Source organism: Artemia franciscana, chromosome 5 (assembly GCF_032884065.1).
Source record: "Artemia franciscana chromosome 5, ASM3288406v1, whole genome shotgun sequence".
In the NCBI taxonomy this organism is placed as follows: domain Eukaryota; kingdom Metazoa; phylum Arthropoda; class Branchiopoda; order Anostraca; family Artemiidae; genus Artemia; species Artemia franciscana.
In genome coordinates this window covers 30,338,464-30,357,184 of record NC_088867.1, presented here as the reverse complement: position 1 = coordinate 30,357,184, position 18,721 = coordinate 30,338,464, and the positions used below count along the sequence as shown (strand labels likewise).

Sequence of the window (18,721 nt, the reverse complement as noted above, 5' to 3'; positions counted from 1 at the left end):
ATCTCCGTTTGGCAACGAGTTAGAAATTGGCTTATATTCGCAGTGAGCCACGGCATAGCCCATTTCTGCAAAGTTAGTCTGGAGCTTTCACTTAGGTCATTTAGCGCTGAGCTTGACAATCTTTGCACGATTCAGATTTAAAAAGCTGCTACATGCCTACGTTTCTGCTAAAAAGTTGACAGTAGAGGGGGTGTGGGTGTTTTAACGCCACCGCGGTTTTCCGCCACCCAGGAAATCTTGCATCATCAAGAGGATTTGTTGGGTCAGAATAGATAGGTCAGGTTAGTCTATGTCTATGTCTGTTCTTATGTCTATGTTTATGTCTATATCTATGTCTATTCTGACCAACCTAAATTAAAAGGTGGCGGGAAACATATGGTGGCAGAAAACTGCGGTGGCGTTAAAACACTGCTACGGTAGAGGGGGGTAGGCTTGGAGGGGTCACATACCAAACATAAGATTCAAATTATAATGATTTAAATTGTTTCCTTTTTTCGTGTTTACCAACGTGTAAAATAACTTGGGACCCTTGCCCCGAGGGCTAAATGGATCTAGTTCCATCCCCATGAGGTGCATTTTTTAGCCTTTTGATTACTCCAAGTTAGATTACTACTTTAAAGCTGCTATGTACAGATACAGAGAGTTACGGGGTGCCCAAGAACCAAACAGGTCATTGAGGAAGGGAATAGAGTTGGTTGCCCTTGAATCTTTTCGGCTACTCCTACTATTAAAGCTTTCAGTCTGACCAAATGAACCCGTTCCTAAGCTTGTAAGATTCAGATTCATTTATTCAAAATTTCATATTAAGATCATTATTATCACTAAGATCATTCCTTCTATACGAAGTGACTGAAAAAATTACATAGCAGATACGTCCCCCTTTACTTACTCCGAGCTACTGTTTCGGCTCTGATTTACTACATAAGTCCCATAGCGCATTTTGGTGATAGCTGAATCAATAACCCAAGATAAAGAACGTCCCAGGAAATCCAAAGTTACTGGATTTACTAAAAAAAAAAAAAAAAATCTATTGACAATACAAATTGAACAATGGAATGAATTACATCGCGAGGATTGGATCCCACAGGTTTGTATAATATAAAAAAAGTTTTGTTAGAATTGTTTGGTCGTAACCACCAGAATTTTTTACTTTATTCCCGTTATTAGATTGAACCGTTCCGTCCCACTGGAAGACCCAAACGTGTTAAATCCGTGAAAAATCGGTAGAAACATGCTAAATTTCTGACGAAAAAGAGTAGACTTTAACCACATAAGAAATCCTTTCGGTGTTCACACGATAAAATATAGTTTTGCTAAATTCAAGGAAAGAAGTTTATTTACACATTCAACCTTTTCCCCACTATGCTCCGACATTAAAACTAATAATTTTCAATAAAAACATCGATTCTGCATTAAAAGTCGACCTGTAGCCTCCCTCAATACTCCTACTGCAGACCTAGTAAGAATCCAAAGTAAGGGAGGTAGCGCATGTACCGATCCAGAGTCAAGTTTTTTTTTTTTGTGGGGGAAGGTGCTCAAAAGGGACGAAGAAGCATCATATTTTTAATGTAGCTAAATATTCTTGGAATATAAGCACAAGATCCAACGAGCTTTAGACAAGTTTACCTATAATAAGAATCATAAAACACGACTATGGGTAAAACGGGTCGATGTAAGGTTTAAACAAAAAAAAAAAAAAATCCCATGAAAGTAAGGAGGGATATTAAAGCCTATAACGAACAGAAATTATTCCGTATATGAGGAGGCTACCTCCTCCTCGAAAGACCGCTCTTTAGCCTACACCAAAGTTTTAAAGTGCATTAAAAACAACTTCTATTCCAATTCAACGGCTCTGTAAAATAGTAGCAGTTCTATAAGTATAAAGATGAAAAATTAAACTTTAGTGTATATACCGAAGTTGAGGAAGGGGACAGTTCCCTTCATCGATGGAACAATGTCTGCTCCTTTTCAGCTTTAATATCCCTCTTCACTTCCACTTAAAAATATTTTTATTTGATTTCTGTTCTTTTTTAATGGCATGCCAAGTTACTCCTAATTTGAGGAGGGCAACCACCGCCCCAAACCCAAATGTTAACAACTTCAGTGTATATACCGAAGTTGAGGGAGGGGACAGTTCCCTTCATCTATGGAACAATTTCTGCTCCTTTTCAGCTTTAATATCCCTCTTCACTTCCACTTAAAAATATTTTTATTTGATTTCTGTTTCGTTTTTAATGGCATGCCTAGTTACTCCTAATTTGGGGAGGGCAACCACCGCCCCAAACCCAAATTTTAACTTTTCTACAGCATTGCTAAAAAAAACTCATTTGGTGTATGGACTTTTAGAAACAAATGCTAATTATCCAAAAAAAAACTAATATATCCTCAATATTGAAGTTAATACTGCGTTTTTTAGAGTCCCGGTTTCTGTTGACAAGGGTCGCTCTTTACTTATAGTCTGTTACTGTAAGTAGCTATTTAAATAAGGGCTCTCTTAGATGTGAAGGAGGGCTTCCACTCCCTCCTTTAACCCCCGTTTTCAATATTCAAGTTAATTATTAGCAATACCCCGAGGATGACAACCATCCCTAAAAAATGTATCCCTCCAAATAAGGAAGAGAGGTCAGGATAATCTGTATTAAGTGTAGTAATGAACTACACGGTTTTCAAGGCAAATTTTTTGAACATGATTTTTTTTTATAGGGGTGTTCACGGTAGACATCAGGGGGGAGGGGATAAATGCCCCCGAGGAAACTAGAAAATATTACTAGACGTAATAAATGATAAAAAATGTAACTGCGTGGCAAAATCTTTTCTGCTGCCTAAAGAGTTCAGTAGAGCCTTTATTTTCTTTTTTAATGAACCTTCTCCTGATATTATCGGACCACTGTTTCGACACGATCCCCCTTGGAAAAAAACAACTAACAGACAAACTAACAAACACACAAATATTCACCATCACCCTCTCGGAGACAACATTTTCTATTCTTGAAGTTGGAATTGAAATCTCTACAATGAAGTGCGCTGATATGGTGAATTCAATGGTGTATATTTTATCAAAAGCAATCGTCCTTTATCGAAAGCGAAGCAAATTTTCTCAGACTCTTCAGTTTTGGTGGGTAATGTTAAACTTAATGAATTTTGTATATTTGTAAACACCATAAAAATCAATTAATTTAGTTCGTGTATTGTTATCGAAATTCCTTTTTAGAATTTTGGTTACTATTAGTACTAGTCACTCCTTACTTACAGTTCGTGGTAACAAACAGTTAAATATACAAAAACATAAAAGACAATGTTTCCATTTAGAAGTCGACAAAAATAAAGTCCAGATAACCCTTACCCCTCCCCCTCCCAGAAAATTTCTGAACGACATTCAAATGTCCCTTCAAATCTCAATCTTTTGCGCTGGTAAGCATATGAATGTAGCCTTTATGTTGCAAAAATACCTTTTTGTCAATAAGAAGACAGATAGGCCTATCCATAGAGGGCCAAATCAGGGGAGACTAGATTTAATATGTCCCCCCTCCCAATACCTTCTACTATATTCATGTGAAGGCTCGCAGAGAATTAGAAAATTTGGGCATAAATGTATCTCAAAAGTACACTTTTTGAGACATCAGGCGCACACGCCCCCCGTCTATACAATAACCTATCGAACCTCCTTCGCAATAAGTAATGCACAACTATATATTACTGAACATAATTTTATTAAAATCGAGAGAATCAAATCAGTTAAATGAAGCTTTTAAATAGATGCCTATATAAACCGTTTATTTTATAGGGACTAGTTGAACCTTTAGAAACGAATGCATCACCGCGCGGCATTACTACCTCTGAAAATAGGAAGGTCAAAATACAGTTTTTCGATAATTTTTAACAGATTGACTATCTCACAATTTTCAATCGATAGCATTATTCAATACTCCTTTTCTTAGAGCTTTGATTACTATTAAACCAGTCGCTCCTTGCCTATACTGCATTACCGTGAACTATTTGAAAGGCTTATGAAAACAACGTGCTGATAAAAAACGGATATTAAAATTAACAATCAAGTTCAGCTTAAAATGAACAGAAATTATCACGCATAAAACCGAACAGTGTGTGTAAATAAAAACCCAATCAAGATGCTATTAAAGGTTTATAAACAAGAGATTTGACATGGACGAGTTGGGATATATATATATATATATATATATATATATATATATATATATATATATATATATATATATATATATATATATATATATATATATATATATATATGTATATTATCAAACAGTTCGTGGTAACGAACTGTAGTAAGGAGCGACCCGGCTCAAAAGTAACCGAAACTCTAAACAAGAGCTAAGAGCTCATATGGCACTTGTGACGAGGCAAGAAGAGCCAAGAGCTCATATGGTATGAGCTCTAACAAAATTCGAAGAACCAATAGATTGATTTAAAAGGAAAATCAGAGGATTCATGCAGGTCGGGATTTAAAATAAGAGCTCTGAGTCATGATGTCCTTCTAAATATCAAAATTCACTAAGATCCGATCACCCACTCGTAAGTTATAAATACCTCATTTTTTAAAATGTTTCCTCTCCTTTTAGTCCCCAAGATGGTCGAATCTGGGAAAACAACTTTATCAAGTCAATTTGTGCAGCTCCCTGACACGCCTACCAATTTCCATCGTATTAGCACGTCCAAAAGCACCTAACTCGCCAAAGCACTGAACCCCTCCCCTCAAACTCCCCCAAAGAGAGTGAATCCAGTACGGTTACGGCAATCACGTATCTACGATAAGGTCGAAATTTAAAATAAAAGCTTTGAGACACGATATCCTTCTAAATATCAAATTTCATTGGGAAATTTCTCAGAAATTTCTATTTTTTCCGAATTGACCGGCCCCCCACTCCCCCCAGATGGTCAAATCGGGAAAACGACTATTTCTAATTTAATCTGACCCAGTCCCTGATACACCTGCCAAATTTCATTGTCCTAGCTTACCTGGAAGTGCCTAAAGTAGCAAAACCGGGACCGACAGACAGACAGAATTTGCGATATGTCACTTGGTTAATACAAAGTGCCATAAAAGGTCACAAAAGGGACTTTATACCAGGAAAACCAAAGTCGGCTCAAGTTCTTCGAAGATTTGGATCTCTTTATCAGCATTGGAAAAAAAATCTACCCTATTTAGATAAAAAAAAAAGGTACCTTCAGGATATAAAAAAAAAATCGATGCGTCATGACAGCGGTGGAAACCATTTCTAAGCGAACGAAGCAATTTAGTTTACAAGAAAGATCATGTCATCTTGCATACTTTCAGAGAACTATTCGTTAAAAATACAAGAAGCACCAAATCCAAAATTTCGGAAAACAACCAAAGAAATTCAATTTGGCATTAGAAATCAATTTATACAGAATTATTTCCAATGAATCTAGAATAGACACAAATTTTTATCCTCCGGTTCTCAGAGAGATAATTCAATGTTCTGTCAGATTATGAGATAAAAATTGCTTCAAAAAAGTTCACTTTCCCAGCTAGGATAGTTTTGCTTTGACATCATAAACAACATGAAGAAAACAACAGTTTTGACCTTTTTTTTCCTGAAGAACTACTGGAAACTTTACAAATTTGTTGACCTCATTTCATGATCAAAATGCCCAGGAAAAAATTTAGTTTGCATCTCTTACCACTTCGGAGCTATACACTGCTGACCACGAAAACTTCGAACAAAAATATTGCGTATATGAGGGGGGTTGCCCCTCCTCAATAGCTCGCTCTTGCACTATGTTTTTTAACTTTTAAAAGAGGTTATTACTCTAATTTAACATCCTCTGTATTTCAGGAGTCATTCTTAAATAACTGGAACAAAAATCAAACTTAGGTTATTGTAAGGTTTATTATTAGTTAAAAAAGGTAAAATTAATATGCAAATTTTGTTTTAATTATTCATGCACGGTGAGCAATCTTCAAAACCTGCATTAATTCAAAAACGTTCAGAAATAAATAAGAAGAACAACAAGTTTTTTGTAGCCTAAGGTAAGGGGCGACATTAAAACTTAAAACGAACAAAAATTATTCCGTATATGAAAGAGACTTTAATTGTTGTAAAAAGTAAAGTTGTGAGAAAGAGTCAAAGTTTAGCGTAAAAGAGCGGGGCGTTAAGGAGGGGACAGCCTCTTTCATATACAGAATCATTTCTGTTCGTTTTAAGTTTTAATTTCGCTCCTTACTGTCAGTTAAAAAATTGTTATTTTTTGTTTTATTTCTGAACGTTTTTGAGTTAAGTCAGGTTTTGGAGATTACTCACCGTATACGAAGAATTAAAACAAAATTTACACATAATTTCACATTTTTTAAAACTAATAATAACCTTTTTGTTCATGTTATTTAAGAAGGACTCTTGAATCATAAAAGCTGTTTAATTAGAATAATAACCTCTTTTAGAAGTAGAAAAACTTTAGCGCAAGAGCGAGCAATTAAGGAAAGGTATCCCCATCATATACGTAATATCTTCTGTTCATTTTAAGTTTTATGTTGTTACTTAGTTTCAGTTGAAAAAACTTGTTTTTTTTATTTTAATTTCTGATAGTCTTTTAAATAATGCTGGATAATCCGGCGCCCCTTCATGGCAAATTCCCTATCCCAATTAAAATTCCTCCATGAAAAGATCCTCACACGTAACCTTTTCCCTCAAACCCCCCACCAGAAAAAATCCCCCTGAAAACGTCTGGATACTTCCTACAACCAATATTATATGTGAACAATGGACTATGTTCACAACTTGCAGCCCTTCCCCCAGGGACTGAGGGGGGATAATTAATCTTCAAATACACAGTTATTAGATTTTTCGACTAAGTTGAACAAAATGGCTATATCCAAATTTCGATCGGATGACTTTGGGAAAAAGTGAGCGAGGGAGGGGGCTTAGTTGCCCCCCAATTTTTTTGGTCACTTAAAAGGGAACTAGAACTGTTTATTTCCGTTCGAGTGATCCCTCTCGCGATATTCTAGGACCACTGGGTCAATACAATAACCCCTGGGAAAAATAAAAGAAAACAAGTAAAAAACGCATCCGTGATCTTTCTTCTGAGAAAAAATTTCAAAATTCCACATTTTTGCAGATAGGAGATTGAAACCCCCACAATATGGCTCTCTGATACGCTGAACCTGATGGTGTGAGTTTCATTAAGATTCTATTACTTTCATGGGTAGTTCCCCCTTTTTTTCGAAAATAAGACAAATATTCTCAGTCTCTTAGTTTTTGATGGGTAAGATTCAAATTGATGAAACTGAAATCACCATAAAATTCCGATTCTTTTGATATATGTATGGGTATTAAAATCCCGCTTTTTAGAGTTCCGGTTATTATTGATCCGGGTCGCTCCTTACTTACAGCTCGGTACGACGAGCTGTTTAAAGACCAAAAACTGTCATAAAAGCAGTGCTGTTGCTCCAGAGCATAGTGAACAAGAAACAGGCATCTCGACTCACTTTCTACACGAACAAGAGAAAGCGACAATATTGCTTCCTGAGATGAAATATGCTGTGTAGCCTACAATCTTGCAGTGTTCAGCATTGTAAACAGTGAAAAGGGCATTAAACGGAGTATAACCCCAACCCCTTGCTAACATAAATATTTTAGCTTTAATTGTCACATATTTGAATTATACTCACTGTCATGTGCGGAGTTGAGAAGGTGTTCCCCTAAATCGCAACCAAAGACTCTCTCCTTCAGAATGCCAGACTGTTTTAGCTTCCTTCGAGCTGGTCGCGAGAGAATGAAACTCCTGTAAAATGGAATTTAATTGAACCAGAAAAGAAATTAGCTTTTATTGAAATACAAAAGAAAAGCAATATAAGGGAAATCTTCTCAAGATACCTCTGAATTGAAGCACATCATACAAACAGGAAATCAGAAAATGTTTTCTTATAGACTGTTTACAGCTAAAACAAGCTATAAAGACGAAAAAAAGAGAGACAAGAACCATGAAATATCTGGCAGGAGATATTTTTTAAATGGCAGTGTAATGACTTTTTGCCAATAGCTTAGCATTTAGCGTTACTAAGGACGTATATTATGAAAAAAGCAATCCCTAATGCCCTCATTTAGCGCTTTGTACCAATTGATATGGAACGCATACTGACCGGTGTACTCATAAATGAAGAAAATTCAAATCATCTAAGCCCGTGAACACTTCAAATAGGATAATAATATAGTCACCATCTTTCTATTCAACATTCACACAATCAATTTAATGTTATAATCGTATGAATTCCTTACATACCATTAACTAGCTTTAGATTTTCCTAATAATTTATTCCAGAAAAAGCCCGTGGGCCATAGGAAATTTACATAACAAAAAACAAACAACAGATTAACTAAATTAAATTAATACTATTTAAAGAAAACGCTCCCGATGTTCCGCTGCAATCCTTGCAAATCTTGATATCCTTTTAATACTCAGGAAATTTGTCTCTTTCATTCTATCTACCATCCATATCTCATTCAATTTTTCTTTACCATACATCTCTCGCCTCATCTCATTCAATTCGACACATTCACACAAAAAATGTATTAAACTTTCATCATGAGATCCACACATAGGACAAGCAATAGATTCTACCTTCTAGCCTTTTCTCCCTTGATCCTTTCTTTTCTCCCCAATCAAAAATCCATTTCCCCTCCAATCCAAATAAGCCTTCAAATCCTCTCTACTTAACCCAGCCTTTCAAAATACCTCCTCCTCCAACTACCCTTTATTTGTCTATACAATTTTAGCGACCCTGAACGATCCAAACTTTCCCACCATATCTGTATTTCTTGGTTCTTCAACCTCTCTTGTACCTCCCATATTACTATTTCCTCCATACCCATAATCCCCTCTTCTTCATTCCACCATTCCCCTAATCCACACTTATCTAAGATATCCTTAATCTCCGCCGGCCACCCTGTTTTACTATTCTGTCTCAACGCCTCTAAGTATGCTGCCTTTGCTACCGTAAATCTCTACATACCCATTATCCTAACCCAATATCTCACCATGGTCACTAGCCTCATAGACCGCAGCGATACTAGCCCTAAATCCCCATGGATTACCAAATTACTAAACGAATCAAATAGTCCTAACATCCTCTTATAATATCTCATCATAACCACCTCAAGTTTTGGACCTTTCCGATAGCCTCAGATCTCTGCTCCATAATGCATCGCCGGTACTATCTTACTTGTCCAAATCCTTTTATGTACTCTAATGTCTCTCACCCGTCTAAGACTACTCCTCGCTATTTCACCGCTAATATACCCCCCTCTTGCATTTGCTAGATCCAGTAAACTCAGTTTGGCAGGGTGATGAAGTAGCAAGTAGACCTCTCCCTAGCCCTAATCCAAACCTGACATAAAAAAAGAAAGAAAATAAAAAAGCTTTTATAACTGTGAACTGTAAGATGAATCAGATTCAATGTGATGATTAGAGGATTTAAGGGCTAATTGCCTCTCTTAACATGCATATATTCTATCTTATCTGCTTTAGCAAACGTAATTTCATACAAGGGTGCATCCAGGGGATGGGAAATCCCGATCTTGACCCCCCCAACAACAAAGCGTCTGTTCCACTCGTAAAAACCTTGCAAAAATGTATAAAAATTTTGGGGTACTGGTATGATATATGGTTGAAAGCTATATAATACAAGTTTCCATGTTAAGAAAATAATTATTACTTCAGAATAGGCAGAATCATCATAGTTGACACGTTTTGCATGCAGCCCCGCTATACTTCCCCCAAACCCTCCTGATGTGCTAATACATATTTCCTTTCTATTCTCCCAATGCGTCTCAGTTGTTAGTAGTATAGCGTTAACAGGTCCGGGAAATATATTATTTGCATATACCCTACCCTAAACCTTATTTGTATAAACATTAAATCCCATTTGCACATTCCTGTCAGGACATGATTAGCATATATTGAACCTTCACTGAATAAGAGGAATGATCAGTTAAGTTAACCGGTTAATCATTCTGTAAGCCCATGACAATTTTCTATGAATAAATTTTTATTTGGATTGAATGAAACCGGTTACAGTATCATAAGTTTCCTTGTCTGAACAAGTGTAAGGCGGGATTTTAAATGTGTTAGATTAAAAGACAGCAAAAATAGAATTTTAATATCATTTAATTAAAAAATTAAAAAACAAGTCCAAAAAATGTCACTATAAATATTGTTCTTCTAAAATGAAAAATCGCGACTATTATATTAGAAATGATCATGTATTAATATATTTGAATGTGTACTTTTGTTATTGACTGTGGAACTTAAAGAAGTTGACTGTTATCACTAAAAAGTGAATTATAATATGTTTGGGTAGGATAAAAGCTTGCAGAGTACTAAATTACACCATGTGAATTTTTTATACGCAAATCTGTAGTACTGCAGGTACCACTATTTAAATAAGAATACTTCATTGAATTACTTTCTTATATTTCCAATATTTATGCGGTCACCCCGTTGGTACTCTATGATTGGTCATTGGCAGTAGTTGGTTTAACAGACAAACAGCCGCTAGACACACATATACAGAGAGAATAAAGCAAATACAAACACACAGATTCGGACACACAAAGACAGACACAGAAATATGAGAATTTCATAATATTTGGGTCAAATGCTTTAAAGAAAAAGAATCCTTCATACTTAGGCTGATTTTAGTTTGTTTTAAATTTTCAAGCTACGTTTTTACAAGTCACTTTCATGCAACAATGTGAGCTTAGTTTTAGTTTAGTTGTGTTTCCGTCTTTCTGTGTGCCTGTGTGTGTGACTGTCTGTTTGCATGTCTCTGTTCTGCCTCTGTGTGCGTTTCCGTCTCTCTCTCTTTCTGTGGGTGTATGAGCGGCTGTTTGCTTGTCTCTGTGTATTTGTGTGCCTGACTCCATTTGTATGTGTTTTCTCTCTCCCTATGCCTCAGACATAGGTCTGACATAGCCGCTCAGACATAGGTCTCGGCGACTGTTTGCCTGTCTCTTTATCTGCCTCTTTATCTGCCTCTCTCTCTCTCTCTCTCTCTCTCTGTGTCTGAGCGGCTCTTTATATGTCTCTGTGTTTGTGTGTCTGACTCTGTGTATTAGTATTTGTTTTTCTCTTACCCTCTATGCCTGTGTGTCCGAGCGATTGTTTCTGGTCTCTGTGTCTGTCTTTGCATGTTTGTGTGTGTGACTGTGTGTTAGTATGTTTTTTCACTCTCTCTCTGCCTGTGTGTCTGAGAGGTTGTTAACTCGTCTCTTTGTCTATCTTGTGTCTGTGATTGTCTTTGCGCGTCTGTGTGTCTGAATGTGTGTTTGTCTCTCTTTATGCATGTGCCCGGCTGTTTGCATCTCTCTGTACCTGTCTTTGTGCGTGTGTGTGTCTGATACAGTGTGTTTGTATGTGTTTTTTGTCTCTGTGTCTGTCTTTAAGTGTGTTTTTGGGTCTGACTCACTGTTTGTTTGTTTGTGTTTTCTCTCCATATCTCTCTCTGCACCTGTGCGTCTGATTGCCTATCTTTGTGTGTGTGTGTTTCTGTCTCTCTTTGCAACTGTGCGTCTGACTGTCTGTTTGCCTGTCTTTATGTGTTTGAGTGTGTGCTGTTGTCTCTCTCTGTGCAAGTTTGTCAGACCGTCTGCTTGCCTGTCTTTATGTATGTCTCTGTTTGTTTTTATTCGTGTTAATGCGTCTCTCTGCCTGTGTCTCATGTGCCTGACTGTCTATCTATTTGCATATCCCTGTGTTTGAGCGTGTGTGTGAGTGTGTTTCTGTCTCTGTCTCCCTGTGCCTGTGTGTCTGGCTGTTTGTCTGTCTATTTATGTCTGTATCTCTCTTTCTCTCTGTCTGTTTGTCTGACCGTCTGTTGGCCTGTCTCCATGTCTGTTTCTGTGTGTTTGTGCGTGTGTTTCTGTCTGTTTGTCTGTCTATGTCTCTGAACTCTTTCTGTGTGCAAGTGCATCTGACCATCTGTTTGCATATGTCTCTCTCTTCGTGCCTGAATGTCTACCGTCTGTTTGCCTGCTTTGTGAGTTTCTGTTTCTCTGCTTGTGTCCCGGTGTGTCTTACCGTCTATTTGCTTATCTCAGTCTCTGTCTGTGTGTCTGAATGTGTTTCTGTCTCTCTGTCTCTCTCTTTCTCTCTATCTGTCTGTGTGTCTGACCGTCTGTTGATCCGTCTCTCTCTGTCTCTCCCTCTCTTCGTCTCTCTCTCTCCAAATTAATATTGACCAAAAACATGTAATAAACCAACTACTGTCAATGAATGATCATAGAATACCACGGGGGAGACCGCATAAATATAGAAAACATAACAAAGTAGATCAATTAAATATTCTTATTGAAATAATGGCACATACAATGCAACGTGTTTACATATAAAAAATTCATGTGACGTAATTCAGTACTACACAAGCTTTTATCATACTCAATTGTAATTCACTTTACAGTGATAATAGTCAATTTCTTCATGATCCACAGTCAATAACAAAAGTACACATTCAAATATTGCCAAATGACAATTTTTTCAAGGCAATAGCAAAACAAATTCACTTGTGATACTTTTGAAATGCCAAATGAAAATGGGATATATATGATAATCGATATTATTCGTTTTATAAAAACAATATTTGCAGTGACATTATTTTGGACTTTTGCTTTTTTTCAAAGAAAATCATGACTAACCGGTTTCATTCAACCTAAATAAAAATTTATTCATAAAATTGACATTGGTTTACAGAAAGTTCAGTACTCATGTAAGAATGCAAATGATTCATCTGTTATGATATAGCTGATTCTACCAGACTATTTGAATTCAAATAAACCGGTTTATTTAACTGGGCATTATTGTTATTCAGTGAAGGTTAAATATATGTTAATCATGTCCTTAAAGGAATACACAAATTAGGTTCCGGATAGTATATTCAAATGATGTATCTCCCAGACCTGTTAACACCATACTACTGTTTTTTCACCTGTGTATCTGTAAATTGAATCAACTGTGACGAAAAAAACAGAAAAAACACGTTACGGTGGCAGAATGCATTGAAAACAAAATTTGGGCTATGTATTTGCACATTAGTGGGGGAGGGGTAAAGTACAGCGAGGCTGCATGCACATAAAATAACGTGATTATTTTGCATATTATGAAGTAAGAACTGTTTTCTTAACATGGAAACTTGCTGTCATGCAAGTACCAGTGTATCATACAAGTACCAATTTTTGACGCGTTTTTCAAGTTTTTTGTGTACCCCCTACCGAAGAATATTCCCGCCCCCAAAATATCCTGGATAGGCCTTGGTTTTACATATCAGATACAATAAAGTAATATTTCAAGAGCATTTTGCAGTTCATCCACCCAGTACCATCTCAATCTTGTTTTTACTTGGAAAAACTTGCCTAAATTGTAAGGCCATCCTTAATAGCACAATACCATTCTTTACCACAGTGGTTCCCGACCGGTGGTACGCGTACCCCAGGGGGTACGCGAAACCCTCGCAGGGGGTACGCGAAGGTCCCAAAATTAATTTAGTCTACATCTTTAAAACTTGTTTCTGACTCAGTTCCAACATTTCCCTCAAAATCAGATAACATAACCCATTGTACGTAATTTCAGACTCATTTTCAAAACTTTCGCTTTCAGTAACCCGCTAATTTTTCTCCATAGCCGTAAGGTCTCGATGCTAATTTTTCTCCATAGCCGTAAGGTCTCGATTTAAACTCAGCAAGTTCAGTATCTTGTCATCTGTTGAAACACGAAGTTCGTGAATTGTGGTTGCAAACAAAGATGGATAGATTCCTGATCAGGAATAACAAGAAGCCGAATGATGGTACCCAAAACTCTGAACCTGCACCTAAGAAGAAGAAATATGACGAATCATCGGTCAAAGTGCGTCGATATTTGTCAGAATACCTAGGGCTCGGATTTAGTACGACAAAGTCTGATCCAGTGAATGCACAGTGCGTTCTTTGTGGTCAAGTCTTGGCCAACAGTTCCATGAAACCTGCGCATATGAACCGGCATCTCAGTACTGTGCACCCTTCTCATGTCGGTAAGCCCATAGAGTTTGTCAAGCGTAAACAAGAAGCATTCGCTAGTAACTGTTTGGAAATTGCAAAAGTGGCATCAGTTTCTTCAAAGGCTCTCCGGGCTTCGTATGCTGTTTCATATTTAGTTGCGAAACAGAAAAAACCGCACACCATCGCCGAATGTCTGATATTACCAGCACTAGTGAAAGTCAGTGAAATAATGTTTGACACGAAAACTGCTACTGCCCTTCAGTCTATACCTTTGTCGAACAATACCATTTCAAGAAGGATAGAAGACATTGCAAGCGATATTGTCATGCAGGTTATTGAGCAAATAAAGTTGACGAAGATGTTTGCGTTACAGCTTGACGAAAGCACGGATGTGTCAGGTGAAGCCCAGGTGATCGTCTTTGTTCGATATCAAGATTGTTCTGACATAAGAGAAAATATTCTGTTTTGTCAAAACCTACAGTCAAGAACAACAGGAGAAGAACTATTCAAGGTGATTGACAAATTCTTCACAGAAGGGGGCATCTTGTGGGACTGGGGCACTGCATCATTCACAGGCAAGCTCTTGCATCGAAAAGGATGAACGCACATCTGCACGAGACCCTCAACGAGGCTGTAAAAGTGATCAACTTCATCAAAGCCCGACCACTGAACTCAAGAATGTTCAAGTTGCTGTGCCAAAAGATGGGTTCAGAACATCAACATTTACTTCTGCACACAGAAGTTCGCTGGTTGTCTCGTGGGAAGATTTTAAACAGACTTTTCGAGCTTCGATAAGAAGTTCATATGTTTCTTCTGGAGCAAAAATCTGCATTCAGTTCACTTTTTGAAAACCAGGACTGGGTCTGCAGGCTGGCCTATCTTGCGGATATTTTCGACAAACTGAATGACTTGAATCTGTCAATGCAAGGTTTCCGGACGGACGAACTCTCCCTGAATTCGAAGATGTGTGCTTTCATCAAGAAATTGGAGTTCTGGCTTAAAAAGGTTCAAAGAAACAGCGTTAGTGTCTTCCCGACCCTTGACAAGTTTGCGGACGATAGTGAAATTGATAACCTCAACACAATCTGTGATTGTATTCGGGAGCATCTGACAAAGTTGCGAGATGAACTTGTGTCATATTTCCCATCGATTATGAACCAAGATAGAACGCAGGATTGGATCCAAAATCCATTTGTTGAAGACGTGACCTCAAGCTCCGGTCTTAGTGACAAGCTTACAGAGAATCTGATCGAACTTGCCAGTGATCGCGCCTTAGAACTGAAATTCCAAAATGTAACTGTTTCTCAGTTTTAGCTGGAGGTGAAAGGAGAATACAAGGAACTAAGTGAAATCGCCATGTCTGCTTTGTTACCATTCGGATCCACTTACCTTTGTGAAGTGTCATTTTCGGCAATGTCATTGATCAAAACCAAACACAGAAACAGACTGAGTGTACAAAATGACCTTATAATTGCCGTTAGTGACATCGAGCCAAGATTTGATAATATTTTAGCAAAAAAGCAGCCTCAAGTTTCTCATTGATTTTGTACGTACATTTAAGCACCGTCATATTGGACAATAAATCTCGTGTTTTTGAAAATCTGATTTTAGTTAAGAAAAAAGTAAAACAACGATTCTCAAGAAAGGGGTACGCAAACTTTTTGGGCCTTGACTAGGGGTACGAGGACCGAAAAAGGTTGGGAACCACTGCTTTACCATATACACAAGGTAACAGATAAAGTCTAATGCAAAGATACCCCCCTCCCAATAAGCAGCTTCTCTACAATTTCATATTTGTTCATAAAACTTACACTTTCATGCACCGTAGAAAAAGACTCAGGAAAAATGTGCTACCGTGTTAAGTCGAAAATCCCAGACTTCGCGAAACATCGTATCTCTTACCACCTAGAAAAACCCTCTAGTCTGAACAAGGTTCTGTGTTCCCACATCTATGGCTTATGTTACATTCAAGGGAGCTCTCTGGGGGAAGAAGAAATTTCAGACCTCTCAGAAAACCGAAAACACAAAAATAAAATAAACTCTGTAGCCTAATAATCAAAAAAATATGGTACTTTGCGCCATCAGTTTTTCTTAAAACGCCTTAATTTATGATAGAACCGTTTAAAAATCAATTTGCACTTAGTCATATAACTTCATCTTGGCAACACAAACAATTTCCCATCTGCTTTTTTCTCAAATTGAAAACCCATAAAAATTCATTGGGAATTGCAAATAGAACATAAGTCAAAGTAAAGCATTGTGACAGAAAGTGCTTAATTGACAGGCAAGAATCTAAGTCTTAAAGCTTTTAATCTTCAACTCAATCTGCAGTGGCAATTTACGGCACTTTTTTGTCACCAATTCAATATAACATTTGGCAAAGGGGATTTTGGTTAAATTGACCAAAGAGCAAGCAAAATATTACTCTTCAAACCAAATAAAATTAAGTAGAATTTCCAAAAAAACTCATAAAACACTTATTTTCAATTCTGAAAGCTTTAAAATCCTTAATAGCAGGACTTACGAAAATTTGATATGGTTAAATAAGTTAATAATAATAAGTCAATACAAGTTAATAATAATAAGACGAACGGCAATTTGAACTTTGCAGGCGAAAGAACAGTATTTTTGAATAAATACCCAAATTACTCATTCAGAATTTCAGAAATAGAAAAGCTCATTTTAAAATTATATAATGTAAAAAAAAAATAGTAGCTTTTTCTCTTGAAGGTAAAAGAAATATCTGGAAATGAATAAAGGAAACTCAAGTTACATAAAACCTAAAACAAATAATCAAGTTACGCTTAAAAAAGAACGAAAATTACTACGTTTTCTTCGTTTGAACACATTCCTTTCAAACCTAGGTGACAGAAAAACAAATGACCGATCATTTACTGATTACCCAATCTATAAAATTGTTTTAGAAAACAAAACAGATAGCTTGAAAATGTTAATTAACATTTCTAAGTTAAGTTAAGTTCTAAGTTATTTAGGCGTCAACTTTTAAGAGAGATTAAATAAAAAAGAACAAGATTTTTAAATGAAAGTAAGGATCAACATTAAAACTTAAACGAACAGAAATTACTCCGTATATGAAAGGGGCTTTTCCTCCTCAACGCCTCGCTCTTTACGCTAAAGTTTGACTCTTTCTCTTAACTCTACTTTTTAAAACAGTAAGAAACTTTGGCGTAAAGAGCGGGGCGTTGAGGAGGAAAAGCCAGATTCATATACAGACTAATTTCTATTCGTTTTAAGTTTTAATGTTGCTCCTTACTTTCATTTAAAAAACTTGTTTTTTTTTTATTTAATTTCTGGACGTTTTTGAATTAAAGCATGTTTTGATCTTGGCTCTCGGTACATAAATAATTAAAACGAAATTTGCATATTAATTAATTGTAATTAATCGGAAGATTTTGAGAAAAAGGAGCGAGGGAGGAGGCCTAGTTGCCCTCCATTTTTTTGATTACTTAAAAAGGCAACTAGAACTTTTTATTTTTTACAAACGTTTTCATTGGTAAAAAATATACGTAACTTACGAATTAACTTGCGTAAAGAACTTCTATATTGGTATGTTTTTATTGCGTATATGAGGGGGTTCAACCCTCGTCGATACCTCGCTCTTTACACTAAAGCTTAAATTTTGTCTCAATTCCTTAAGAATGACCTATGAATCACAAAGGCCGTAGAATAAATAGTTGAAATTTCTAAGAATACTTTAGCGTAAAGAGTGAGGTACAACGAGGAGGTAAACCCCTCATATGCGTAATATTTTTTTCGTTTTAAGTTTTAATGCTGCTCCTTACTTTCAGTAGAAAAAACTTTTCATATTTATTTTTTCATTGTTTTTTCAAATAATGCTAGAAAATCCTGCGCCCCTTCATTGAAATTATCTCCCCCCATGAGAAGTTCCTCCATGGAAATATCCTCCCACGTAACCCTCCCCCCATGACTCTCCCCTCTAAACCAAAAAAATCCCCCTAAAAACGTCTGTACACTTCCCAGTAACCATGTGAACACAGGTCAAAGTTTGTAAATTGCAGTTCCTCCCACGGGGACTGCGGGGGAATAAGTTGTCCCTAAAGACATGGTTACTAGGTTTTTCGACTATGATGAATAAAATGGCTATCTCAGAATTTTGATCCGGTGGCTTTTTGAAAAAATGAGCGAAGGAGGGGGCCTAGGTGCCCTCCAATTTTTTTGGTCACTTAAACAGGGCGCTAGAACTTTTAATTTCCGTTAGAATGAGCCCTCTCGCGATATTCTAGGACCACTCAGTCAATACAATCACCCCTGGGGAAAAAAACAAACAAAAAAAAACAACAAATAAATACGCATCCGTGATCTGTCTTCTGGCAAAAAAAAAAATGCGAAATTCCACATTTTTGTAGATAGGAGCATGGAACTTCTACAATAAGGTTCTCTAATACGGTTAATCAAATGGTGTTATTTATGTTAAGATTTTATGACTTTTAGGGGGTGTTTCCCCTATTTTCTAAAATGAGGCAAATTTTCTCAGGCTCGTAACTTTTGATGGGTATAACTGATCTTGATGAAACATTATTTAAAATGCCATTCCTTTGATGTAACTATTGGTATCAAAATTCCATTTTTATGGCACTTGGTATTAACCAAGTGACATATAGCGGTCGCCAATTCTGTCGGCCTGTCTGTCTGTCTGTCGGTCCCGGTTTTGCTAC

The 18,721-nt window shown here is 36.8% G+C and overlaps 1 protein-coding gene across 6 annotated transcripts in view; it reads right to left on the bottom strand.

The window, feature by feature from the left end:
* The window catches only part of LOC136027242 (GTPase-activating protein CdGAPr-like), a 225,586-nt gene that overhangs the window by 64,934 nt on the left and 141,931 nt on the right, over positions 1 to 18,721 (bottom strand). For all 6 annotated transcript variants that reach the window (XM_065704310.1, XM_065704309.1, XM_065704308.1 and 3 more), the window contains one exon: positions 7,670 to 7,782. In XM_065704310.1, the coding sequence (XP_065560382.1) occupies positions 7,670 to 7,782 (113 nt within the window). The remainder of the gene's footprint in view (positions 1 to 7,669; positions 7,783 to 18,721) is intronic.